Raw genomic sequence first — 26,360 nt, forward strand, 5'->3', positions numbered from 1 at the left:
CTAAATTGCTGATTTCAAAATTTATTTTGTTTCCTCCTACTGCTACCTCTTAAAGTTTCAAGCTGGCCATCTACAGAGCCTCCTACTTGTATGAGTATGACTTAATCCCATACAACACAGCCATGCAAGGAACGGCATATCTATGCTGATAACCATGGAAACAAATATGGCCTAAAAGGCACATCTTATTACTACAAATGATCCAACTTTGCATTTATACATTTATTAAAAGATTCAGAAACAATAGCTTAGTTATGCTTGACAGCTTGTTTATGACCATCTCCTCCCTGGTTGTGTTAATACTTAGAGACCTATCACATTAGAGAAGACAGGAGAATACAAAATAGAATAACAGACACGTCCTCATTTATTACTTGTTCTGCAGAGTAGCCTTTTCCTGCTTACTGTTGTAAACCTTGGAAGCAAAGAATCAGTCCTGTATCGGGTTACTTTTATGTTTTTAAAGCATGTTAATGCAATGTCTTAAATTTTGACAAACTAAAGAGTAAAACACTTAAATTTTGCCTGTAAATTTATCTTCCTCCATTCACATTTTTTATTTCTGGAGAAAATTGTTTAATAACCTCCATCAGGGTTTTTTTGTGTGTGCATGTTCCCTTTTGTGAAGTTCTGTAAAACTGTGTTTCCAAAGAAAATTTAAAAGAAACACTACTTATGTGGTGACTTCTAGGTTAAAGTGAGTTCAAGCTTGGAACAAAGTTAGGAGAAACCAGTCCCCATCATTTGTAAAAACAGATGATCAAGCCTTAGTCCATTAATATCCTTTTGTGTCATTGAACGGTGCAAAATGAAATTAAAATGGCCTTTCTAGGACTGTTGAGGAGTTCTGTTTTGTGAAGGAATGTCTCCCTGGCACTGAGACAGCCTCCCTGGCTGGTTGCCAGTCCCCCTCCATGCCCTGGCAAAGGGAGCTTTTTGGAGGAAGTCTTGACTGAAATGTGCTCCAGCATGATGGTCCCCTTGCATTGTAACACAATCCAGGAGCTTTGAATTGTGTTCCAAGTTGGGCTAGAGGTTATACTAAATTAGACTAATTCTCCTCCTCTGATCCTGAGGAGGATAATGGAAAACCATCCCTACTCCTTCCATGTGTGGAGTATACTGATTTATCACATGGAGTATTTAAATCAACGGGTACCTTGATGACTGTGATTTTGGCATGTCCAATGGATGTATATTAGCAAGGGGCTTGCTTTTGGAATTGCCAATGCCTTCTAAAACTTGCCACTAGAAGTCTCAAGTAATTTTTAAGTTTTGTTAATGTTCATTAGGTTAATTTGAAGACTAGCTATAAAAAAAGATACTATTCAAAATCGATCATTCTTTTTCTCTGGCAACATTTTTTTTTTATATGGCGTAACACAGCAAATAAAAACAAGGGCAGAAACAAGGGCATGAAATCATTAGAAACACAAATGCTGAGGAAGAAAAGCAAGAGGTTTTGAGAGAGGATTTAAAAGACAAAGAAAAGAGACTTCTGCAGTCAGGGGCGGAATTTAGGGGTAAGACCTAAAGGAGCAGAAGCATCAGAAAGTCTGCTGATCTTTCAATGACAAGTCTTTTGGATTATAACTTAAACTTGGTTAAAATAATTCAGAAGCAAACATAACAAGTAGATCCCTTCTAACCTGGTTCAGTATAGGCATCCATACAAGGGATATCTCATGAGTAGCTTTGCAGGAGGAGAGTGAAAGAAAGCTACAATCAGCCATATGTCCTTGTGTCTCTCAGATTGCCAAAAAAATCTTCTCCTCACCAATATATACACCCATGATTTTTGTAAGTGGCAATAAAAGAAGACAATTAAGCCAGAAGAATGTGACGAGAGAATGAGGAAGCAAATAAAATAGAATTATTAAGAATCAAGTTGTTTTATAAAAAAGCTGAGTGGAAGCTGTCACAAATGCATGCGAAGCCAGGAAGAATAGGTGTGATAAATAAAAGAACTTGCACAGGTATGCCTGATGTGTGACCAGCTCCGAAAATGGTAAAAAGTGTTGGAAGATCAATGTTAGGTAGTAATCCAGTATTGGGATGAAAGATCAAATCAAGCATGTCAAGGTAACGGAAGAAGAGAATTAACCCTGTTAATTCTGTTACTCAAAGAGCGGGTGACTGGACAGAACGCAAACCTCAGTTTTGGTATGTTCAGTTATAAATACACAAATAGTTGGCTTTTAAAGACTCTAATAATTAAAAAGTATTTCATACTGTTTTGATCAGTCTTTTAAACCTTAAATTAAGAGGATGCACATTCCACGATCCTTGTGGTATTTTAAATATGCTTTATGCACTGCAATATTTTGCACATGCTATTGAAAGCCTTGGCTGATACATGGGAAGAAGTTCATTTTTAATACTTTGAAAATTTTGAATCCAATTTGAGCTTCATTTTTGTCTTTGTTACCCCAAGATCATCGAGTGGAACTGCATGTATGTAACTGAAAGCAATACTGAACAGTAATTACACATTTTTCATCTCTACACCTAGAGTCACATTTTACTTTATTTCTTTCTCTAGGTTCTGCTGAGTTCAAGTTCCTGTTTATTTTTGAGAATGACATTCATCCTGTTGTTATTTACCAGGTCTTAGGCTATTTTTTTATTTTCAGAATTGCTTTTCGCTCTGTGGTTTTATCTTGTGTAGGATTCTGAGCTGGTACCTTGGAATCTATAGAACTATACTAGCTAGTACCAGTGAAAGACCTGGTCCATTAAAAGTGATTTTTTTTTTTGACAATGTGTTTGCATAAAATTATGAATTGCATTGTTCTTTGCAGCAGCCACTAAGACAAAAAATGCATGTTTCCCAAATTTTTCAGTCAGGCAGAGAAATACCTTTTTATTCCCAGCAATTTCTGACAATTCAACAGGAAGGAATTAGCCATGTGAGTGCTTGGACTACTACAATTGCTTATGCTACCCCTCTCAAATCAGATAGTCAAAGGGTGCCTTAAACAATCTATACAGCTATGTTTCATTAACTACTGTGTGACTGAGCTTATTTCTTGTAATTAAGTTCATCTTTCCTTTGCCCTTCTTAATTTTTTTTTTAACTTCATTTAAAAAACATTTTTTAAGATACACCAAAGTATGGCTTTGTGATCGCTGCCATTTACCCCAGCACACTGCATTCCTGATCCTTTGCTTTTGATGGCAATTACAGGGTTCAGAAGCTAATTTGTAGAAGATATTCTTCCAGCACCAGCTGCATCTGGCTTCTTGGCAGACTTCTCAAGCAGTTGTATTGGTGGCTTTGGAGTTGCCTCTGGGTTTGCTGGGGTAATGATGCTGATGGGCTTTCTGGGCTGTCTTACACTCCTTGATGTCATTTTCTTTTCGATTACCCTTTTAATCTGAGTAATTTGTCCATTTTTTCCATTCATGAATAAGGTTCAGTGCAAGCCCTTTTCAAAAGCCTCAACCCATTTGTCATGGCGATACAGCATTTGTTTATGCCTGTCATAGACTGCTTTTCTACAAAATGCTATGCCTCAATTTTAAAATCACAAATACCCATTAAACAGGTAGTAAGTAATGTATATTTTCCTTTGTTACAGAAGAGAAATACGAGGGCCATTTGCTGCTGGCCTGAAAACACAGATTGTTTTGCATGCATGTACATAAGTCTCTTCGTTGTGAATAGGACCCAAAGTGATTAAACAAGCACTCTTAATATGTTAATTTGTAATTTTAATTACAACAATCTTGTATATATAGTCATTAGTGAATACTAATATAAATATTTTTCTACCTTTTTATTCATAATGCATAAACCAATCATCCAGTTACTTCTCGGCAGTTGCCTGTTTCCGTTTCATAATACAATCTTTGTTCTTAGTTATGAATGCATTTTGTTCATTCCTGTCTTGAATAATCCCTCATTAAGCTAGTCACTTTCTGCTCCATGCTAAAAAGGAAAAATTATCATGCAAATGTGGCGTGCCATATTAAAAAGCACATTACCAAACACTTTTGTTGCTGTCCTTCAATTAGTTTCCCTTCTTTGAATTTAATTTCATTTGTTGTTAAACTACTGACTTGATGTATGGACTCATGAATTTGAGGCTGCTGCCAAGAATGTAGCAGGAAAAAAATCAAAGCCTCTTCAGAAAGCTGCAGAGGCAAAGCTGAAATGAATTTGCTTCACCTTTGACAAGAACACTTGAGCAGCATTGGAATCCTCTGATGATTCAGCTTGGCTAATTATCCAATTATTTATTTCAAGAATAAAGACACTGTTTTACAATTAGAAAAGTGTAAAGTAATCTGAGAAATTTCATAATGACAGATGACTTAAGTAACTTCTGAGATAAATAGTATCTGCTCAAACTTGTCTTGCCAAGTGTTCAAGCTGTAGTTAAACTGCTCTTTGAGTTTCAGGAAATTAGTAGGGACTCAAAAGTTATTTGTTTCTTCTCCCCTACCAACCACATATTATACTTCAGAAAATAGCTCAGTTTGTTCTTTTCCCTCTGTGTCAAATTTGCAAGGTTTTTAAGCTATGTTTAAGTTGCATTCCTCTTGATTAAAAGCTTTTGGTTCAAAGCAATACTTTTTAATTGCCTAATAATATAAGTCAGTTCTTAGGAAAGAACCGTGCATTTAGGAGTTCATTTGCAATATAACTGAAAAATTCATTGCATGGCAGTAAAACAATTTACTGTTAATTACAAGGAGAAGAATTTGCTGTACCATGCTCACAGATTGCCATGAATCATGCAGCACTCCTAGAGATTTATAACAGATGTGTAAGTGGGATGAATTAGCAGGGTTTAATAACAGAGACACAAATCATGCAGACTTCAAGGAGCTTTAATTGATATACTAGAATGTGACGGGCATGAATCACTCAGCCATTCAACAGCACTGTAACATATGGTCAGCTCAATATGCTGCATCTTAAATCGGTTGGTGAGTCGTTGGTTGTCCCATATGGTGGAAGCAATATATTTTTCATGATTTTTAAAAAATACTGTGTACTACATCTATTTTTAAAGAAATATGATTGTAACACATCCGTGTTATTAAATTTTCTTTTGATGTCCATTATGGCTGGTTTTTATTCTTTTTTGGGGAAGAGTCCAAAATGGACTCCAAAGAACCTTCTAAAAAAATCAAAATATTGTCAGAAGACATAAGTATTATTTCTTGACTCATTTACTATTGAAATACTATTGTGAAGCACAGAGAAAGAAAAGGTCATACCAGAAATGCTGTGGCAATCTCAGGGTCCTCTGGACTAATAACTTGTAGCAAAAATGAAATGGATGACTAATAGCGAGGCATGTAATTTTACCTGCAAGGCAAACTCCCAGATGAAAAAAAAATAAATTTTCTTTAAGTTTTGTCCTCAAACTTGCTGAACATTTCTGTTTTAATTTGTATGTAAGCCTCCTGCATTCAACTGAACAATAATTAAAAACTGTATACTTTTTGCTACTGTTGCTTTCCTGAACTATTCAGAGTGGCTAATTGAAGGCTTATGTGGAAGGGTACACAAATACCTACCTACAGTAGGCTGAGCAGTAGTTATTCAGACATATGTAAGCCTGTTAAATTTAGCCACAGTGTAAATATGTTATTCCTGGGACAAGAATCTGGCAGAGTATGGAAAAGCTTTAGCAGTTGTATTAGTAAACCTGACAGACTTGAGAAAGGAGTATTGTATCCTTAGAACAGTGGCTGCCAGAATTTAATGTCAACAATTAAAATTTATTTTGATCCTTACCTAGTGTTTATTACTGTTTGTATACACAACAGACCTTACTAATACAGAGATGCACTATTAGATGGAATTACCATCTGTTCAGAGTGAAATGCTGGCATCTGTCTTTGAGTCTAAAACTAAAATGATATTATTTCAAACAAAACAAAATTAACTGCTCTTTACTTACCAACTTCATTTTTGTGTACATGTGTGTGCATAAACACATGGGAAAGGCTTATTTGTAATGACCTGTGTAGCAACATCTATATTTAGATATATGACTTCAACATAAGCTGTATGGACCATCTGTCTTTATTGGTCTTTTTTGTGCCCTCTGCTACACAATGGCATGCAGCAATCATGGGGTTTTAAATACTGTTTTAGCTTTATAATATATTAAATATGTATTATATAGCAAGACATTAAAACTACATAATTAAAATACACAAAATGTGACTTTGAATCCACTAAAATGTAGTATGCTCATTATTTTGACAGATGTGTCTTAACAGAACGTGACTAAAAAAAATTAAATAGGTAAAATTATAGTCGATTCATCTTTCAGAAAGTAGCTACAGGTACCACAGTGACACCTTTAGGAAAATATATACTGTATCTTTTAGTCTTGAATATTTTTAATTTCAGCATTTAGTACCCTGCTGGGCTAGTGCTACAGATTTATTTTCAGTCCTGTCTGTTTCTGTGCAGAATTTGGGTTTTGGGGTTGTTTTGTTTTGGTTTGGTTTGTTTTTTTACTTATGTAACCTATTATGTACAGTCTTCCACTGTCTTGATGCACAAGAATTCACAAGCATCAAAGAGACTGTAGTTTAAATACTAATGTTATAGCAAGGATGTTACTTTCTTGAAAGGGTAGGCTTCTATTCCATATATCACAAAATAATAAATTGTGTCATGCCAGTGTTTAATGCATGTACACAGTGCATTAACTGTAACTGTAGTACATTTATTTGTGCTAGAGGAGACTTGAAAATGATTAAAAAATCAATACTTCCCTGTCAGAGAAGCAAGTGTTACGATGCATTTAAGTAGTTAATTGCATAAGCCCCATAAAAGCTTCAGGTTTGGGTATCAGAGATACCATAATTATGGTCCAAGTAACTGCCGTTTATTAATACTAGACTTTAAAGGAAGATATAGTTATTGTCATGAGTGTTAGTTAGCTGTATGCGTTTTAGAAATAATGAATTTTAGCATTTGTGTTTCACCATCAGTAAGTTGAACTGGAGGGCTCAACCTCTTATGTTCGCATTTAAAATGCTGACGTACAGTAGTTCCCTCAAAGGTGAAGTTTTGATTGTTAAGCCATGTTTTCTATTTAAACTTGTGCATTAATACCACAATTCATTAGTGCTGTGCCCTACTTATGCAGGAAAGCTTATGACCTCACGCTGCATTACTTCAATTTTGACATTGTAAATTTCTACCATAGCGTGAGATACTAATTAGATTGTGAAGTCATAAATGATGCCTAAGCAGGAATTTACAGCACATAGTGCCATTGGCAGTTTCCCAGTTTCCCCACTTCCTGCTTTCTTCAAGAATATTTACCAAGTTGGGGAGTGGGGGTGGCAAAGAAAAAGAAAGAAAGAAAAAAAAAGTAGCAACATGCTACAGGCAAATAGGAAAAATGAAAAATATGTTAATGATCTTGGAAACCCACGAATGTTGAAAAGGATGTTATTAATTCGTTCTAAATGAAGCAATCTTTCCTCTAAAGAACTCGCACTATGTACAATGCTGTGCTGTGAAGTAATATGTCAGATTTTTGAAGGCCCATATTTTAATTCAGGTTTTATTGTTCTTGAAAGGCGTTTATTGCTCTTTACTATGTCATTATGGGAACAAGTAATTTTTACAAGTTGTCATTGTATTTCACTTCCTGGGTACAAATGAAGTTTCTGTTGTTAAATCCTTTTCTTTATCAGGGAAAGAAGGGGAAGAAAAAAAGGCAAGATAAGATGGATATAGATTCTATAGGTAGTAGAGTGTTCTTGTACTTCTCCAGATGACGTCTTTTATTGTTCCAGTGATGGTCCATTTCTTTCCCACCTGTATGGTCGTCATGGCATTATCCAAACAGGTCATGCTGCCCTCCAGTGGCTTACTGAACAGTATTTTAAAAATAATAATAAAAAAAATTATTCATAACTCAGCTATAGAGTGACCAATGCTATCAGAATATTTAAAAGAATTACCAGCGTATTGGTTTTCATGGTAGAAGGATTATTGTAATAACATAAAACTATCTTAGGCTGATACCTTTGTGGAAGCAATCTTGTATGGAGTTATACTGTGCACCATTGTTAGTGGAGAAAAGTTAGAGAGGGTCATTTTCTTGAACTGAATAATTATCTGAACATATGCTAATGTCTTGTGTGTGCACCATGAGGAGAACAACCTGATGAGCCTTCAGTACTGTGGACGGATGGCTGTTCTGCTCCTGTTGATGAGGATAAGTTCAGTGATGAAAGACTCGTGTTGTCATGTACCATACTGCTGAGATGTAACAAGAGTTAATTAACTGTTCAAATTCTCCTTTGGTCTTTCACTCAAATCCAATGCTGAAAATCATACACATACATGCTTAGAGTGAGTATGGCATGAGAGGCTAATCAAGGGAGGAATACAAATATACTTTTTATGAAGAAGGATTCTTAAAGGTTATGAAAAAAATATTTTGGATATAATGCTAGAGGTATCTTTCCAAAGCCTGAATAAAAAAATAAGGTATTTCTTGTGGAACTGAAAGCAAGTTCTCATAAAGATTAAGAATGTTGTTTGGTTTTTGTTTTTTTTCTAATTAAGCTTCTACGGATATCTGTGCAATAAATAATTTCCCAAGTATTATGGACAATGATATCTAGATAATTTTTTTTTTTATGCACAGCTCCAAGAAAACTTAGTGCTCCTCGTGTGGAAGGAATAAACAGCACAACGGTAAAGATAAATTGGAATGAACCTGAAGAACTTAATGGGCCTTCTCCCATCTACCAGGTGGAAAGGATAGATTCATCTTTAGCTACATTGAGTACAGAAGTAATGAAAGGGATCCGTTTCCCAGGAAATGGATATTACAGATTCGCTAGTTCCGCTCTCCCCGCCAATACTTACTTTACAGGTAAATGAGTTTAAATGACTTACAAAATGTACCAATTGTACTCTGCATTTGTTTTACCATTTATTATCATCTTCTCTATAACTTTCATGGTAAAATCTGTAGTTTTTAATTTACGAGCATAATGTGATTATTAGTGATGTATGGGCTATTTCGATTCTCACATAAAAAGCCTGTGAAAAACGTTATTGGACATGTGGGATTTGTATTCCCTTGCCTTTGGACATAGAGATGTACATGATGGTGAATGTTGCTGCATATTTGACTCATTTCCTTGTGGTAAATATAAGGTGGATTTTATTTATTCTTCTGGGGTAAGAAGATGCTGATGGTGCGAAGGCCACACCACAGTGCGATACAACTTAACCTGGTACTAAGCCTTGTTTGTTAAGACAGATAAGGGCTGCAAAATCATGCAGCATTGTTGATGCGCAAAAGAACACTGAAGATTTGAAGAGTGCTCAGCTAACATCCCTTGTTTTTTCTGGGCCATGACAGGTAATCCTGGCAAGAATACATGAGCACAGATAGCTTGGTACTTGCAAGTATGTGTGTGAAAATTCAGGTTTTGTTTAAAACAAAAATCACCTTCTTGCCTCTCTATGATCACTCAGTGAATCTGATTTAAAAATAACAAGAGTTGAAGTTCACTTCCATTGTTTTTTCTTGCTAGCTGCTTACTTGACTGATAGTCAAATAATAAAAACAAGTGATAATGTGTTAGTTAAATATTGACACCATGTTGACTTGCAAAACCTGTCTCTGTGTAGGAATCTGTAGGAACAGCTGTTGGGCTCCTTTCCTCATCCAAATTGCTCTATGGTTTTCCTGACATCAGGGTTTGCACCCTTTACCATATAATTAGTAAGAAAATCTTTGATGTGTTTCTTCTGTTGTCAGTTGTGATGATCTAAACACCAAAGGAATTGTGAGCTGCAGTTCTTCTCACTGGAGCTCCAGTCAGCCCTATCACTGTGGTATAGTTAAATAGTTTAATCAGACAGGTAAAGAATAATGAGTATCACTGAATTTCGTACTTCTCATCAGAAGTGTCTGAGAGTGTCAGGAAAGAATGTGTTGCACTACTGGGGTTGTTAACATGCCTGCCTATTTGTAATCAAGCAAGCCCAACACTAATTTACCCATGTGATGATTCAGTCTGGGGTTTGGTTATGCTCCATAAGCTGAGACTGAGGCCTTGAATAAGGCTTATTGAGATGGCTGAGGTGGTTTGAGCGAGTTTGGACGGACAGGTTGGGAGAAGATGTTAAAATAAAGCTCCCTTCATACTGACACCTGGTGGCTGATAATGCTATGTGGATAAATATAATTTATTACTGCTCTGGACTGTGTTCTTTCTTTTCGACCAGCTATTAGTCTGAGTATCTGGAGTTGACCTAGAACCAAAACATGCTAGGCAATTTGTCCAGACATCTGCTGGTAATGACTGACAATCAGGTTAAATCAGCCTGTTTTGTTACCTAAAAATGTATAATTCCAGTACTTGGCAACTCAATAAAGTTTTTGAGAAATATAAATCTGGGTTTTTCCAAGTAGATCATCACTCCTTCTTCTAAAACATGATGGAGGGAAAATTATAGCAAATCCAGGAGAGTTTAGAAAGAAAGGCACTTAGGGGAATGAAAAATATTCTTTAATTGTACTCTGCACTTGTTTTGTTTTTGAGACTGTCTCTTATTACCCATCTCTGAAGACAAGCTGTTGGCAATTGTGCTTTATAGATGGAACGGCTTCAGTGTACATGCAGCTGTGTACATTTTTGACACAAAAGTGTGCCAGCTTGTATATGTCAGTCAGCAGACAGATACTTCTTAGTGCGTCTGGGATCTCCCACTGCTAATCCAGAAAAAGATAGATCAGTTTATTCATTGCTAATAAATGCAGTTGTCCTCACTATCTCCCTGGCTGGTCTTACACTCTGAGGTGCAAGTAATAGGGGCAGATGTATTATCTGGGAAGTTTTCCAAATTCATCTTAAAAAACCAAAAAAAACAAAAAACAAAACAAAACAAAAAAGTTAGGCAATAAACACTGGCTACACTAAGCAGCGTCCTTCTGTCTGTAACAAAGCCTCCAGCTGCACAGGAAGATGTGCTCTGAGTACACATTAGACGAGAGGAAGTCAGGTAGAGAAAAGGATTGTTTCTGCCAGAACTGTCCACATGTGACTTCTTAGCTCTTCAAACTGTGAAGAAGTGTTTTAGGCATCTGTAATATCATTTCCCAAAAGATGCAGACTTGCTTTCTAATACTTATTCGTACCCCTTGAAGTTCTTTGATACAACAGCGGTCATTATATCTATCAAAATACCACCAGGCAAAGAAACTATTATTGTTCTTGTTTTAGCTAAAGAACTCATACATCTCCCATCACTCTGAAGATTGGCGTATTCAGGTGTTTATCTTCATATCTTCCCCATGAGACAGCAAAGTGCTCTCATTCTGATTTAATAGATGGGGAGCTGAAGTTCAGGTTCTACTTAACACAGGAGGCCCTTTAGAAATGGCTAGAAGGTTTTACAAATTAGTTACTTCAGGTGGTTTACTTTATCAGCACAACTTGTGTGATGCAGCTGTTGGTCTGGCGTCAGAATGCTGCAGTAACTGTTGTGTTTGTCTTTCTGGTTCTCTAGTAGTCAAGAGAGGTACTGTCTATTTTACACAGGGTGTAGACAGGCAAGCTTGGAGTTCAAAGAACTGTAAATAGCCAAGTGTCTGAATATCTTTTAAATTCAAATTACACTTGTTATCTCTCTAATGATGGAGTCTAATGGCTAGGTCCAAAAGAAGCCTAAGGATGAAGGTAATGAGCATGATGTCATGTTAACCTGGCTTTCGCTGCTAACAAATGGGTGAGAATAGTTTGCTCTGCAGGGAATTTAGGGCCTTCATGTGCTTTCTAGCAGAGGCGTACCAAGGCTTACAAGTAAGATCCTTCGAGATCATTGAATAAAATCCATGGAAAACAGCATGCTGAAATGCTGAAGTGTGTGTGTGAATATCAATGAACAAGCCAACAGATATATTTATGAAAAGAATTTTTCCTCAATTCCTTTTTGCTCCTTGGTTGAGGGTTAGGACTTGAGGTGCCTGACTGGATGAAATAAAAACTGATGTATTAATTTTCACCTGTGTAAACGAGCCCTGCTTAGGATCACGTTTGGTTCTAATTTGAGGCACTACGTTCTCTTCAGGATTCATAACTTACAAATATCTCCTGAGGGTTAGGCAGCTTTAACTTTTCATTTTACAGAGAGTAGGGGATCACATTTTTCTTTGAAAACGTGACTCCCTGAGAAAGCACATGTGCACCCTGTTGAGTATATTGGTGCATACTATGCCTTCAGATAAAAACAGTGCCGCTGTTTAAACTTTGAAGAAAATCCTGTCAAAAACCTGTGCAATAGTTTTTTCTAGAGCAAGTATACTGGATTAAGCTCCTAAAGACAGATAAAGGGAAGTTTAGTTTTCAGGTTTTATTGAGCAAATAGATGCCAAACTACTGGGTTCTTTCAGTAAAGGAACTTCTGGGCCCAAAGAGCAACTGGTTGAAAATTGAACCCTGAATGTCTCTGGGGCACAATGACATCTGAGCTAGGAGTTTCAGGACTGCGATTTAGTTGTCTGAAGTACAGTCGTGGGTTACACAAATCACTTTTTGAATCTTTCCTCTGATTGACCCATTGCCAGACAGAAAGTCTGTGGCAGAGCTGATGAGATAGGGCCTATTATACTTAGAAAGGGTAGAAATTGTAAATAGTTGGACAGATGAATGAACAAGAAAGCTCCTTGACTCTATGCTATGGAGATATAGTTGGGCTCCATGAAGAGAAACTCAGTGTATCTGTAGGGCTATGTAAGAACTGCTCACTGTGTAAAGGGTGACTCAATTGCTACAAAAGAAGGAAATTGCAGAGTAGCAAGATAGTTGTGTGGAAGGTTGCATTCCTCCTGACCTATAAAATAAGACTACTTTTCAAATACAACATTGAACATAATTTGACAATTCTGTGGCATTGTAGTGGGTTTTGTAAATAATATACATATTCTTTCTATGAAATGGAGCAAAACAAATCCTCCAACCATGCTTCATGCATTGCTTAAAATACAATTTGAGCTTGATGTCAGGTGTTATAATTACACATCCATGTGAGAAGGGAGGCCTTTAGTGATTTAGTGATAAAATAATTCATTTTTTCAGGTGGATGAAGGGTTCTTTGTGATATTTTAAAAACAGTTGAATTAGCTATTACTATTTTAATGTGATTCCTCTTGAATGCTACTTGTTTAAGAAGAAAATTATTCATGTAATATTGATCAAAATGCAGTCTACTCTGAAGAAACTTTTGTGTTTGGCCTTGCTTTGAATCCAAGTTTTCTGAAATAGAATACTACACTTAAAAAGAAGTGGGCCTTGCCTGGAATATGTAGTCTTTGCCAACCTCTACATGATACGAATTCAGCTCTGTAATAATTACGAAATAACTGTATGAGGTAAGAAGTTCATATATTCACCATTACAAATAGAGCTTTTTTACAATGACATTTTTAGTGTCGTGATCTTAAAAACCTGTATTTAAAAAAAAAATATATATGTGCTAGTGTTCTTACTGCCAAATTCTGACTCAGATACACACATTTCTCAGAGTGGAGAATCTTTCCAGTAATGATGTTTCTTAATGAGTTTGCCATGGAACACTGCACAAGTGTCGTTTACATTTGTTCTGAGCAGAAGTGCTGAGGACGGCTGTGGTCATTCAGTGCTGGATCTCCCTGTAGCTCTTCATCACAGTGAACTCTCTTTGCAGTAACATAAAACAAATTCCACTCCATATAATTTTGAGCAAACATTTCATAGTTAGTAGAAGGCACAAATATTTTCATTAGCATATGGAGCCAAATAAACAGGCCTTTTCCAGCTTCCCAATAGAAATTTATGGAATTCATTATGACTGAATACCAAGAAAATGAACATGATTGGAGGTCTAAGAACAATGTAAGAGGAAAGGCTGAAGAAAATGTCATAGTTTAGAAAAATGAAGACTACAAGGAGACATGATAATGGTGTTAAAGTACATAAAAGTGTGTAGTTTAAAAGAGGAGAATGAACTTTTCTCCGTGTCTACTGTGAGTAGAGCAGCAATGCGCTCATAATAAGCTTAAAATATAGCAAGGTAGATTGTCTTCTCACAAGAATTTTCTTCTAAAAGATTCAGGCTAGTTGAGAAAAGGAATACATTGTTGTGAGAAAAAAAATGAAAGCTCTGACACTGCAGATTTTAAAGGATAGTTGGATAAGCATTTGTCAGGAATAACTTTGTAAAATTGATTCTGCTTTGGAGTAAGTGGATTGATTCTGTGACCTCTAAGAATGTTTTCCAAAACATATATCCTGTTATAAACTCAGATTAACCCAATGAAATGAGGAAAGATGTTCATTTCACCAAATAACTTTTAGAAGGAAAGAGCTGCCTTTTTTTTTTTTCCCCTTGGGAACTTTGCATAGAGTTCTGATTAATAATTTTCTATAAAGAGGGAGGGTTGCATGAGTTCAACAAGTTTTGCTTCTATTTTCTTTTTTCTCCTCTAGAAAGTTACCAGCATTTCTTTTTATGACTACTGATAAAGTTCGAGGTGGTCAGAAATGAGTTTTAATCATTGATTAATTTAGGTTGGAAGAGTCCAACCTCCTGCTCATAGTGAGACCAGCTAGACCTGTTTAGACCTTTGTCTACTTGAGTTTTATCTCCATGTGTAGTCAAGTATATTTCCAAGTACTGTTCGAGTTCCCAGTCTGACCAGCCTTTTGGTAATCTTTTCCCGCTTATATCTACACAGAATTTTCTGTATTTGAACTTGTGTCCATTGCTTCGTGTTCTGTCACTATATAGCTCCAAGAAAGTGTGATCCCATCTTCTTTATATCCTTCCATGAGGTAATTGGAGAAGGCAAGATCATCTCCTCCATCCTTCCATGCTTAAGACTGAACAAACTCTATTCTCTCAGCCTCTTCTCACATGTCATGTACTTTGGCCCTCTGACTATCTTGGTGCCCCTTCACTGGGTTCATTCCAGTGTGCCAGTATCTTTTTTTATGCCAGAGTACCTGAAACTGCATTGCAGGACTTGCATTTGCCATTGTTGAATTTCACAAGGTTTCTGTCAGCCCTTTTATCTAGCCCGTCAAGATTTCTCTGAGTTGCAGTGTATCCACTGCAGCCCTCAATTTTTTTTATTGCCTGCAAACTTTTTGATAGTATACTCTGTCCCATCGCCTAGGATTCATTTTAATGAATAAAACTGTTAAACATAATTGGTCCCAGTACCAGTTCCTTGTAAATGCTGCTTACTGGGCTTTGTGCCACTTGTCACAAGCCTTTGATTCCTGCTGTTCAGCCAGTTTTTTACCCACTTTTATAGTCCACCTGTGGTCCATTTTTCCAGCCTGATAGCAAGGATCCTATGGGAAGCCTTGTTGAAGCTCTTGCTAATGCCAAGGTACACAACATCAGTTGCATTCCCCTTTGACTGCTGAGGCAGTCCTTTCGTCATAGAAGGCAATCAGGTTGGTCAGGCACAATTTGCCCATAGTAAATCCATGTTGACTGTTGCAAATCATCATCTTGTCCTTCATGTGTCTGAATATGGCCTCCTGCATAGTGTCCCTGGGGACGAAGGTTAGGCTGACCAGTCTGTAGTTTTCCTTATCTATAGACACAACTTTACAGCAAATGTTATTAAATTTGTTTGGTTCAGCCTTACCCTAAAAAGATGAAGAGAACTGGAACAGAAGGAGAGAAATCTGACCGTTTACTTAGTTTCATGTATTCTTTGTCTCCCTGCTGGCATTTTTTCCTTACCTAGCTTTTTAAGAATCATCCTTTTTATTTCATTGCATTGAACTGAAGAAGGTAAACAAGATTTTCTGGGGGAAAAACTATTACAAAAGAAATTCTTACACTAAGCTTTCTAATACTGAGAGAGAATGGAAGAGAACACTTTAGCTGACTTGGAGAACACACTTTGTATCTCAGGGAACTTTTGATAGTGCCACTCATTTTTCAGACTTTTATGTTAAATCATACACTGAAGAGCTCTTGGAGAGCTCTTATTTCATTGCGTCCTTTCTGTCCAGGTTGTTGCCACAGGACTTCTCCTTAGAAATTCTTTTAATTTTTATGCCAACATCTTACATTTTCCTCCTCTTTCCTTCACAAAAGAATGATTTGAACCCATGTCTTCATCTTCTGTGAAAGAAAGGTGAAGATCTTCTATATCACCAAGTGGCTGACTTCAGGAAGAAGGGGAACCATCCTTTTTTCTGCCTAAGAACTGTTTGCACAGACATTTTAGGTAGAATATTGTTCTAGTACTTAAAATGAATTCACAGTTTCATCTTGAAAAGCACATTCCTTTCTTCGTTCCTTCTGAATCCCAAGAAGCCTAAAGATAGGGAGCGAGAGAGGGGCAGTGTATAGAGAAAAAGGAGTGATCCAGCACAACAAAGTGAACCGTGCTGCTTTGTGAACAAAACAACTTAAAACATTTTCGAACATGCACAACAGGGACTTAGGCAGCAAATAAGCCAAGCTGATGCTGACCTTGCCAGTGTTACAGGGGTAATATTTTCACTAAGATGAGCTGATTTTGTTAGGCACCAGCATACTTTGTATCAGTCTCAAGTATCTGTTTTTTCCAGTTGGTTTTTTGTTTTTTTTTTTGTTTTTTTTGAGTTTTTTTTTGTAGAAAAGATTTATTATAGTCACCACAGGGGAGGGAAAAAAAAGAGATTCTCCCTGTCTATATTATTTCTCATATTTACCTCTTGCACTTTAACAGATCAACTATGCAGCACAAGCTTTGGCATGCAATTGGAATTTTTTTTGCATCTTCTTGGCTTTAGTGCCAAAGTACATTTTTGCTAGTGTTGGGTGACATTCTGCACTGCGTTGTTAAAAACAATTTTTTCTGCTTGTGCTTGGAAACTTTCAGAGCATGTAGGAGTCCCAATGGTGGAAGTTGTAAAAGCAGTAGCATTCTTATTGTTATATCAAGCTGCTAGCGAAAAAGCCCTTTCCCAGACTAGATCATAGTTTCAGATGTCTGCTTGTACAAAACCAGTTACAGAATTGGGGCTTTTGATTATCACAGATAGACCACATGAATTGTACTCAGTAAAACAGCAGTTCTTCCCCTTTCATCACAACTCTAGTTGTGCTTCTGTTAATTTTGTGCAAACATGATATACTATTTTGAAATGTAGTGGGCATTCTCTCTGTAGGTGACAAACCTAAAAATTAGCAGAAGAAAAGGTTTTTATCAATTGTTGTTTAGTCAAGGGTAATAAAAGTAGTTGCTCTCTACCAAGTTTGTGTTTTTTATAAACTAATCTGAGAGTGCAACCACTTATGTACCAAGCAATTTTATACAAGATTAACTTCCACTAGTAAAGCATACCTATATATTTTGTGTTTCTTTTTATTGCTCGTCTCCAAACAAAAGGCTGATAGGATTTGAGGTAGGAACTTTGTATAGGAGTCTGCACAAAGAATACTAATTGAATTTAATGAGAGTAACTGTGGGAAAAAAATATTTTTCTTTTAGTATCTAGTCTGGCCTTTGCTCAGTAAGAATGGAATTCTCATGTATTTGTTCAGCTCACTCAAGAAGCCAAAGGCGGGATTATATTCTGTGTTTAAAAGGGTGAAGAAGGGAAGGAGAGAGTTCAAGGAGACTTTCTGTACTCTGTGCCTCTTCTGTGTGCAGAAAGGATAGAGAGTGCCCTCATATATGTCTCTGAAAATAAACAGTTATGGAAGCGCTGTGTTTTGCTTCAGGCATGACATCTTCTGGGATTCCTTTTGTGCTTGTGCGCTGCTAAGAAAAGGTGCAAGATGGAGGGACTTGTTGGGAGGGAGTTTTAGGGAAATATAAGTTGCTGAAGATAACAAACTTATAAAGAAAAATCTAGAAGGTAGAAACAGCACAAATGCATGAAGTTTATTTAATTTAAAAAAATAAAAAATAAAAGAAGGCAGGGGAAGGTGCCAAGCATCTCTTGAAAGTTTTGCATGTGAGAGATCCATGTACTACTGTGTGTTAAATGGAGATTCATTTCTTTTTATTTAAGGCAAGGGCTGAAATGGTACAGATCAAAGAAAGAACTTGGAGCAGGTTTGAGCACAGAAAACAGTGGTTCAATGGATGTTCATCTTTTAGAGTGAATGTATGAATGCTTCTGGAAATTCTCAGACTCAAATACCTGATGGTGCAGAGATAGGTGAAAGAAAGCTGACGATTTCCAATGCTTTTAATTTGCTAGTGCAATTGTGGGTCTTCCGCACCAATAGTGCCGTATTTTGTAAGATTTTTGCAGGATTCTTATGTGCTGGTATAATTGAACTTGTAACCCAAAATAGTTTTAAAGAGAGGGATTTGATGAGAAGTAATAGCCAAAAAGGAATATACCTATAGCTTTGACTTTAATAAATGTCAAATTTCTGATGTCTTTTATTTCTAAAATCTTATGGTTTGAGTTTGTGCTAGGGCCAGAAGGCAGTAGCAGTGACACTCGGTCAAGATTTTCATCTAGGGTAATCATGCTAAATACTCTTCTTGTGTTTTTAGTGGTGTAGTTATACTGCATCTACTTGGGAAATATCAGCTAGTCCAAGGCAGGATGGCAGGAATTCTATCAGTTTTGATGCTGCCCCTCTCTTCAAAGTTCTTCTTAATTCCAAATGATACATATGTCTTGTCCAGTTTTTATCTTGCCCTTTAAAGTGCATTACATTGAAGAAAAGCCTGTTTCTTAATTGTCTTAAGAAAGGCTCCTGTATATGGACAAAAGGACCCTAATTTACAGGAGGATACTTAGAGTGACATGGAGGGTTGTGGCATGACAAGCTCTTGTCTCTATTAGATTATTTCTTTCTTTATTTTGAGGAGCTGTTTGTGGACAGGCACAGGAAGAATCTTATCTGTCCCTCCTATTCTTGGATTTATAGAATCATAGACTACCAGGTTGGAAGGGAACTCAAGGATCATCTGGTCCAACCTTTCTTGGCAAAAGCATGGTCTAGAGAAGATGGCTCAGCAACCTGCCCAGCCAAATCTTAAAAGTGTCCAATGTTGGGGAATCTGCCACTTCCCTGGGGAGATTATTCCAATGGCTGATTGTTCTCATTATGAAAAATTTTCCTGTTGTGTCCAGTCAGAATCTCCCCAGAAGTAACTTGTACCCATTACCCCTCGTCTTTTCCATGTGACTCTTTGTAAAAAGGGAGTCTCCATCTTCTGTGTAGCCACCCTTTAAATACTGGAACGTGGTGATAAGGTGTCCCATAAGCAGCCTTTTCTCAAGGCTGAACAAACCCAGTTCTCTCAGCCTTTCCTCATACGGCAGGCTTCCCAGTCCTTTGATCACCTTTGTGGCCCTTCTCTGGACACTCTTCAGCCTGGCCACATCTTTTTTATATAGCTGGGACCAAAACTGAACACAGTATTCCAGGTGTGGCCTGACAAGCGCTGAGTAGATTGGATAATGACTTTTTTGTCTGTGCTGGGGATGCCGTTGTTGATGCAACCCAGCATCCTGTTGGCTTGCTTTGCCACAGCAGCACACTGGTCACTCACACTGACCCCCAGGTCCCTTTCCACGGAGCTGCTGCCGTCTGGGTAGATCCCAGCCTGTGCTGCACTCCTGGATTATGCTTTCCCTGGTGCAAGACCTTCCATTTGCCTTTGTTGAACTTCACAAGGTTCCTGTTAGCCCACTCTTCCGGCCTATCCAGGTCTTCCTGCAGGGTGGCTCTCCCTTCCAAAGTGTCCGCTTCCCCACTCAGTGAGATACCACTGGCAAACTTCATCAGGGTGCACTTGATCCCGTCATCCAGATCACTTCTGAAGGTATTAAACAGCGTTGGGCCCAAGATCAGTCCCTGGGGGACCCCACTCATGACAGGTTGCCAGCTGGAAAAGGAGCTATTTACCACCACCCTCTGGGTGCGGCCTGTCAGCCAGCTCCCCACCCACCGCACAGACCACTTGTCCAGACCATAACACATCGGTTTCTCTTAGGAGGAGGCTGTGGGAAACGGAATCAAAAGCCTTGGAGAAATCCAAGTAGGCAGTGTCCGCTGCTCACTCCACGTCAGCTGAGCGGGTTGCTTGTTGCAGAAGGAGATCAGGTTTGTCAAGCACGATTTGCCCTTGGTGAATCCGTGCTGGCTTTTCCCGATCATGTGCTTAATTTGACTTGTGATAGCCCCCAGGAGGATTTATTCCGTAACTTTCCTAGGGACTGAAGTAAGACGGATGGGCTTATTTCCTGGATCCTCCTTTAAGCCCTTCTTGTAGATGGGGGTGACATCAGCCTTCTTCCAGTCTTCTGGGGATGTCCCCTGATCTCCACAACTTCTCAAAGGTAACGGAGAGCGGCCTCGCAGTGAAGTCAGCCAGCTCTCTTACACCCTCGCGTGGATATTTTCAGGGCCCATCAATTTGTATGGGTCAGGCTCCTGTAATAGTTCACATACCAACTCTTCCTTCACTGATGGTGAGTCTGTGTTTGCATCAACCTGGACTTTTGTTCCCAAGGCCTGGGGCCCAACAGTGTGGGTAAAGACAGAGGTGAAGAAAGCGTTGAGAACCTCAGCCTATTCGGTGGTGTTGGTGACTAATTCACCTCTCCTGTTTAACAGTGGGCCAATAATTTCCTTCTGATTCTATGGAGAGTTTTCAACAACGGTGCAACAAAGAGAGTATTACCCCTATATTGTCTGGTGAGATGCTTCAGGTAAAATTAATGCTTTCTGGTGCATGCTTGGCTCTTATTTAGATTATTTCTATAAAGGGTTATTTAGTCTGATGACTTGAGACATTGCATTTGACTAATACTGAATGTTTAAATTATTCCTGCTTTTAAAAAACAAATCCCTTCCCATATTGTTTTTAAATGGTGAAGATACAACTACTGAATTATGTATTGACTAAAAGCGTGTGAAGTGTCATGCATTGATTATGATTGCATTGTGAATTTGATCAGGAAATTTTCATAATAATAATATAAGGAAGCTTTTCACCTTCTAATTGATTTTCAGGGCGATTAAATTAAGACCTTGTCTAAGTACAACTGTCCTTATCAATTACTGGCAGAATAGAGAAATTAAAGGATTAAAAATTTACGTGTGTTAAGATTCAGTATTTAAGGTCTAAAATCAATCAGATCATAGACTGAATAATTCCATTATGACAAAACTATCATTCAGGATTAGACTGTGGTAATTTGGAGAAAAAAAGGCTGTCTGCACTAGTACATACAGGAAAAATTAAGATTGCAAAATTAAGTGCCTAGAACTTAGGAAATGGAGTTAAAATAAGCAGCATGAACTTAATTCAACCTTGTTATTTTTATGTGTTATGATGGCACGTAATCAATTGATTAAAAACTAGCTTATCCATAGGTTCTGTGTATGGTATGGACCAGCTGTTGCCTTTTAAAAATTCTTACTGTTCTGTATATGGCTTGATGTCTGTCTTACTGTACATACCTAATTCTTCAGTAAATGCAGATTTTAATTTTTTTTTTTTTCCTGTGCTGTTTTCACTGGAGTATCTGAGTACTTTGTAATCATTGATACTCACTTTTACAACACTTACATTAGTTTCTTTTTATGGATGGGGACTTTGTGTAAAGAAAAAAGAGGACTCAATGCTAATTTTGAGTGCTCAGTTTTACATAGGTACGACCTGAGTTTTCAGAGAAGTTCATCTGTTTAGAGTTTCCACTGACCCCTGTTCAATTAGGAACACTTAACACTTCCGCAGATCTCTGTGAGGTGTTTAAATGCAAGCACTCAAGAAAATGAAGAGTGCATAACAAGTGAATAACTGAAAAGTTTTACTTAAGCGATTTGCCTCACGCTGCATAAGAACTTTGTGGCAGAGGTAGGGACAGATTTCTCCAGAGTGACATTGAACTGTGCTAGCTATGAAACTGTCCGTTCACTTTTCATACTCCCCTTCCTCTTTCATTAAACATCCGCAGAGCACTACATCAAATAGGACAGGCTTCTGTGCACAAAATCCTTATTTGCTACATGAATTCTGTTTTAGTTGCTGAACATCATAAAATCCTTGAGGCAGATATCTTATGGGACATGTGTGTTTGTATAATTGTAGACTATATCATTATTCATCCTCTATTTGTGTATGCATTAATTTTTTGCAGACAATTTTTGTTTCGCATTTCCTAAATTTTGAGAGTTTGCTCTTACAGACCTAATGTGGTCTAAATAGTTATTTGAATAGTAATTAAAAAAAAAAATCCCAATGTCATAGGAAAATCCCAGACATATCCATCATGTGGAACATTGCTGACTAATACAGATGTCAATGGGTAAAAATCTTTAATATTCATGAAATCTCTTTCTGATCTGAACTATTAGAGACACTGACTGCTGCACTAGATGATCATCTGTATGTGAAGGATAGAGTGTAAGCTTTTCCATTGTATTCTGTGTTTACTAGCAACATATATTTTCAGCTGGAGAGTTGGAGAGTTTTTACTAGTGGTTATAGATTCTCCTGCTTTTCAATTTAATTTCCATTTTTTCCCCTCCCATTTGTTTTGCTTTTTCATCCTTTTCCTGTTTTGACACCATCCATGATTTGTTCCTTGCTCCCGCCCCCCCTTTTTTCCCCTCCTGGTTTGACCATTATAGTGTCCTTGGTTGTCTTTCTGTGTTCTTCAAGGTGTTGTCATCTTTTCCTTCATATTGCCAGGCACCAAGTAGTAGAAAATTAAAGAGGCCAAGAGAAAGACTCTTTGCCTTCCTTTCTAGTGGCTAGCACACCATCAGAATTTGGTGGCCAGGACCAATTTATTGAAAGAGCCTTCTTAGCCCCTATATTTTTAACATGCAAAGTCTCTGTGCAAATACGGGTTTTGTTTGAGAATTTCACTACCATCCTCTAGCTAACCATCCTGCAAAGAGCTATTTCCTGACATTGATAAATTTAGATTTCCATCTTTTTTACCTCAAGATAACCACACTTTAACAAATTCTCTGATCCACAGGAAGAAGGAACCATAACACTTAAAAACTTTTGTTATTTAAGATTATGAGTGATTTCAATTAATTCTTCAACGTAATAATGAAAAAGTATTTGGCATGAAGCAAATATGTTTATAAAAGGAATTCTTTTCTTTTACCTGAGAGAGTATTTTAGAAAAATTTTATGCAACAATGATGTCAAGGACCTGGGAGGTAAATTTAGCAGTAAGTGCTGCTGCCATTCAAATTTGCAGACTTTGGGGAGGAAGTACTGTCTGCATTTGAGTGTTTGTGATTTGTTTAATAAATGCGCTGCCTTAAAAAGTATGTTGAAGTTACAGCATTTTAATGTGACTAAATCTTTGTTAGTTATTTTATGTATGTACAGAGTTTCCAAAGATTATAGTAAGCTTTGTCATAGAATGGAATCCTCAGGAAACAGCACACAAGGCTTTTGACACTAGAATGATGTGCTTTCTCGCATGTTACTTGCTAGTGTTTTTCTTCAGTAAATGTGTATTTTTTTTAAAAAAATTGAACTAAAGAGTGTAACGTATTTAATTAGATACTGGCTATATGTAGTTTGTTATTTTGACTCGTGAAGTGTAATCCCCTTCCTTCTTTTTTGGGCTATACAATGCTGTCTTTTTCAACTATGAAAACAAATACCTCTAAAATGAATTATTTTTCAAGATACTTCTCCAGAATGAGATGGGATTACACATTTCTTTTCCTGAGTCCTTGTCTTTTCCTCAGTCTGCTCATGCTTTCCATGAGACACTGGACTTGATAGATGATCCCTAAAGCAAACGTAGATGGACAAAATTGTAACCTTAAATAACTGCAGTATAGTGACTGAGAATTTGGAAAGCAACTGTTAGCATAACTATTCGAATGAAAACTCAAACCTGCCAAGTGATGTTGTTCTGGTATAAGGACCATTTAATGTGGTGACAGAAATGTCATATACTAAATTACTGGAGGATTCATTGAGCTCAATAGTAAATTGTTGCATGACTTTTTTTTTAATTTAAAGACATTCTAGAGAATTAGATACTGTATAGTAGAAAAATCTCAAAAAGTAACTATACTCCATCTCTATATATACCCAAAATGAGATTTGATCGCAAGTAGTTAGATCTGTGCTTACTGACTTAAGATCTATAATACCTTAAGATTAATTGGGAGCATAAATGGAGAAGCTGACAACCTGGAACCTTGACTTCTTAAAATTGCTGACCCAATTACTGCTAAGCCCTTTGCTGACATGTTAATATGTCTCTTTAAACTGGTAAATCACCACCATTTCGGTGTGTGCTAGAGCTGGTCCATTGGATGAAGGAAGATGTAAGTTTAATTTAAATAATTATTGACCTTTTATGACCTTTTCATTTCACTTGTACTGCTCCTCTCAAGGTAAGCAATTATATTTTTATAGTGTTGGATGGTAATCAATGTACAGGAGCTATCTTTATTGATTTAAGTAAGGCCTTTGATCTGGTAATCACCAACTATTGCTATCTAGGCTGGCCTTAACTATATTGGATATTACTACAGTTATTTGGTTTTAAAATATACAGAATTTAGAATTGTATTAAGATGTTGCAAGCAAAGTAAAAAAATTTTTGGAAATCCGTAATAATAATCTTACTTAGAATTGGAAACAGATTCTTTTATACAATACATGCCATTTTTAAACTTATAACTAATTTTAGGTCGTCAACCTGATTTTTTTTTTTTTCTTGTATTGGGCAGGTCGTCATTTTGGAGTCAGTTTTACTCAGTGGGGAAAGCATGTCTTTTCTTAATTTTTTTAGTTTGCTACACATATTGGACATTTTTGGGAGGAAAGTTTAGGTCATTGGTTGTGGTTTTTAAGTCTGTTTTATACTGTGAATTCAGAGTAGCAAACTTCTGCTCTTCTATTTGGGGTGGAAACTGATCTGAAATTCTTATTCTTACATATTTTTTAAACAATGTGCAGTTTTTGCACATGCATTTTGTGCAACTTTTTTAACCAATATTCCTATCAATGTATTAGGTAAGAATAGTAATTGAAATATTGTAGTTTGTAGGTGGCAGCTGAGTATCTTCCAAAGCATGGTAATACTCAGCTAACTTGTTCTCATCTTTTTCTTCACTAATCATGTACCTACTTCTTTTTTACCTCTTCCCTAACATTCTTCTCTGGACATGCTTTTAGGTTGTTTTTTTTTTTTCTCCTCTCTTCTGTTTTAATGTTTGACTTTGGAAAGCTTGAGTAGATATGGCTTTAAGCTGTCTTTAGAAAGCTATGAAATTTGTGATCATTTTGATCTGCTGCTCTAATGAGTTCCAGGGCCTCTATCTTTCTTGCAAAGGGAGTTCAGTCTTGCTCTGGTGAGCCTTGAAACTAACAGCAGTTGTTCAGAGAGGTCACCAACATAATGAGAAGGGCACTCTTGAGATATCTTGAACCACTTCCATGGATGGCCATGAAGATTAATATTGGAACCTTACATTTGACCTAATATTCTATGGAGAGTCTGTGTAGTAAGGAGAGCAAATGGGATGACGTGCTTGTGGCAGAGAGTGTAAATAAAGCTACTGCATTCTGGGTTGGTTTTCGTTTTGGGTTTTTGGTTTTTTTGTTTTGTTTTTTTTTTTTTTTTTTGGTATGTAAGCTAAAATATTGTATCTTGTTCTTGCTTAAGGTCATAAAGGTGTGAGTTGTTATGACCAGGTGCATTCCTGAGTAGCAGTGGCATAATCTCCTTGCTAGCCATTGGTGGAAGAAGGCAGGTCTTTGTATGCTGCTGTCTCTGCCAGCCAGTGCTGAAATGACTGGAACTTGGTGTTTTGAACTGTGTCCATGAAGAAGTTGATGATACAGTAGGACTGATAATTAAGCACAGCAATGGTCTTTTCAGTCTCAACATTTTGTGATTTCATTACCTGTAAAACCTGTAAAACTGTTACTTTGAAGTAATTTGTTCATTCTTTGTCTGTCGAAAAGGCATTTTATTCTTTCATTTCATATTTGCTCTGCTTCAAGTTTATGACCCATTCTTTGTTTGTAATTTCAGAATCCTTCTGTCAGCTTTCTATATTTTTATATTGTTTCATATTGCTAATAGGTTTAATTGTGCAAGCACACAGTACTACAGTTAGCTTAATCCCAGCCTTGTTGTTCAGTCACGCACACTATTTTTTTTTAGTCTGTTGGTCAAAGGCAAAATGACATGGTAAGTAAAGGCTGGGACTGATCAGCAGGCTTGAAAGTTTTACCTGAAGCCTTACCATGATCCCATTTTAGGACTGCAGGAGTTCAGAGTGGAGTGGCAGATACATGCATGTGTGAATCTTTTTACTTCTAAATGCCTATAGTAGGAGCATATTCCAATATAACATTTGATTTTAAAATAAAGTAGGT

General features: G+C 37.0%; 1 protein-coding gene across 1 annotated transcript in view; it reads left to right on the top strand.

Annotated features, from left to right (window-relative positions):
• Positions 1-26,360, top strand: part of USH2A (usherin) — a 392,565-nt gene that overhangs the window by 98,603 nt on the left and 267,602 nt on the right. Inside the window, exon 20 of the mRNA XM_075042640.1 lies at positions 8,643-8,873. Coding sequence (XP_074898741.1) covers positions 8,643-8,873 — 231 coding nt within the window. The remainder of the gene's footprint in view (positions 1-8,642; positions 8,874-26,360) is intronic.

The sequence above is a fragment of the Buteo buteo genome, chromosome 12, assembly GCF_964188355.1.
Source record: "Buteo buteo chromosome 12, bButBut1.hap1.1, whole genome shotgun sequence".
Taxonomy (NCBI): Eukaryota; Metazoa; Chordata; class Aves; order Accipitriformes; family Accipitridae; genus Buteo; species Buteo buteo.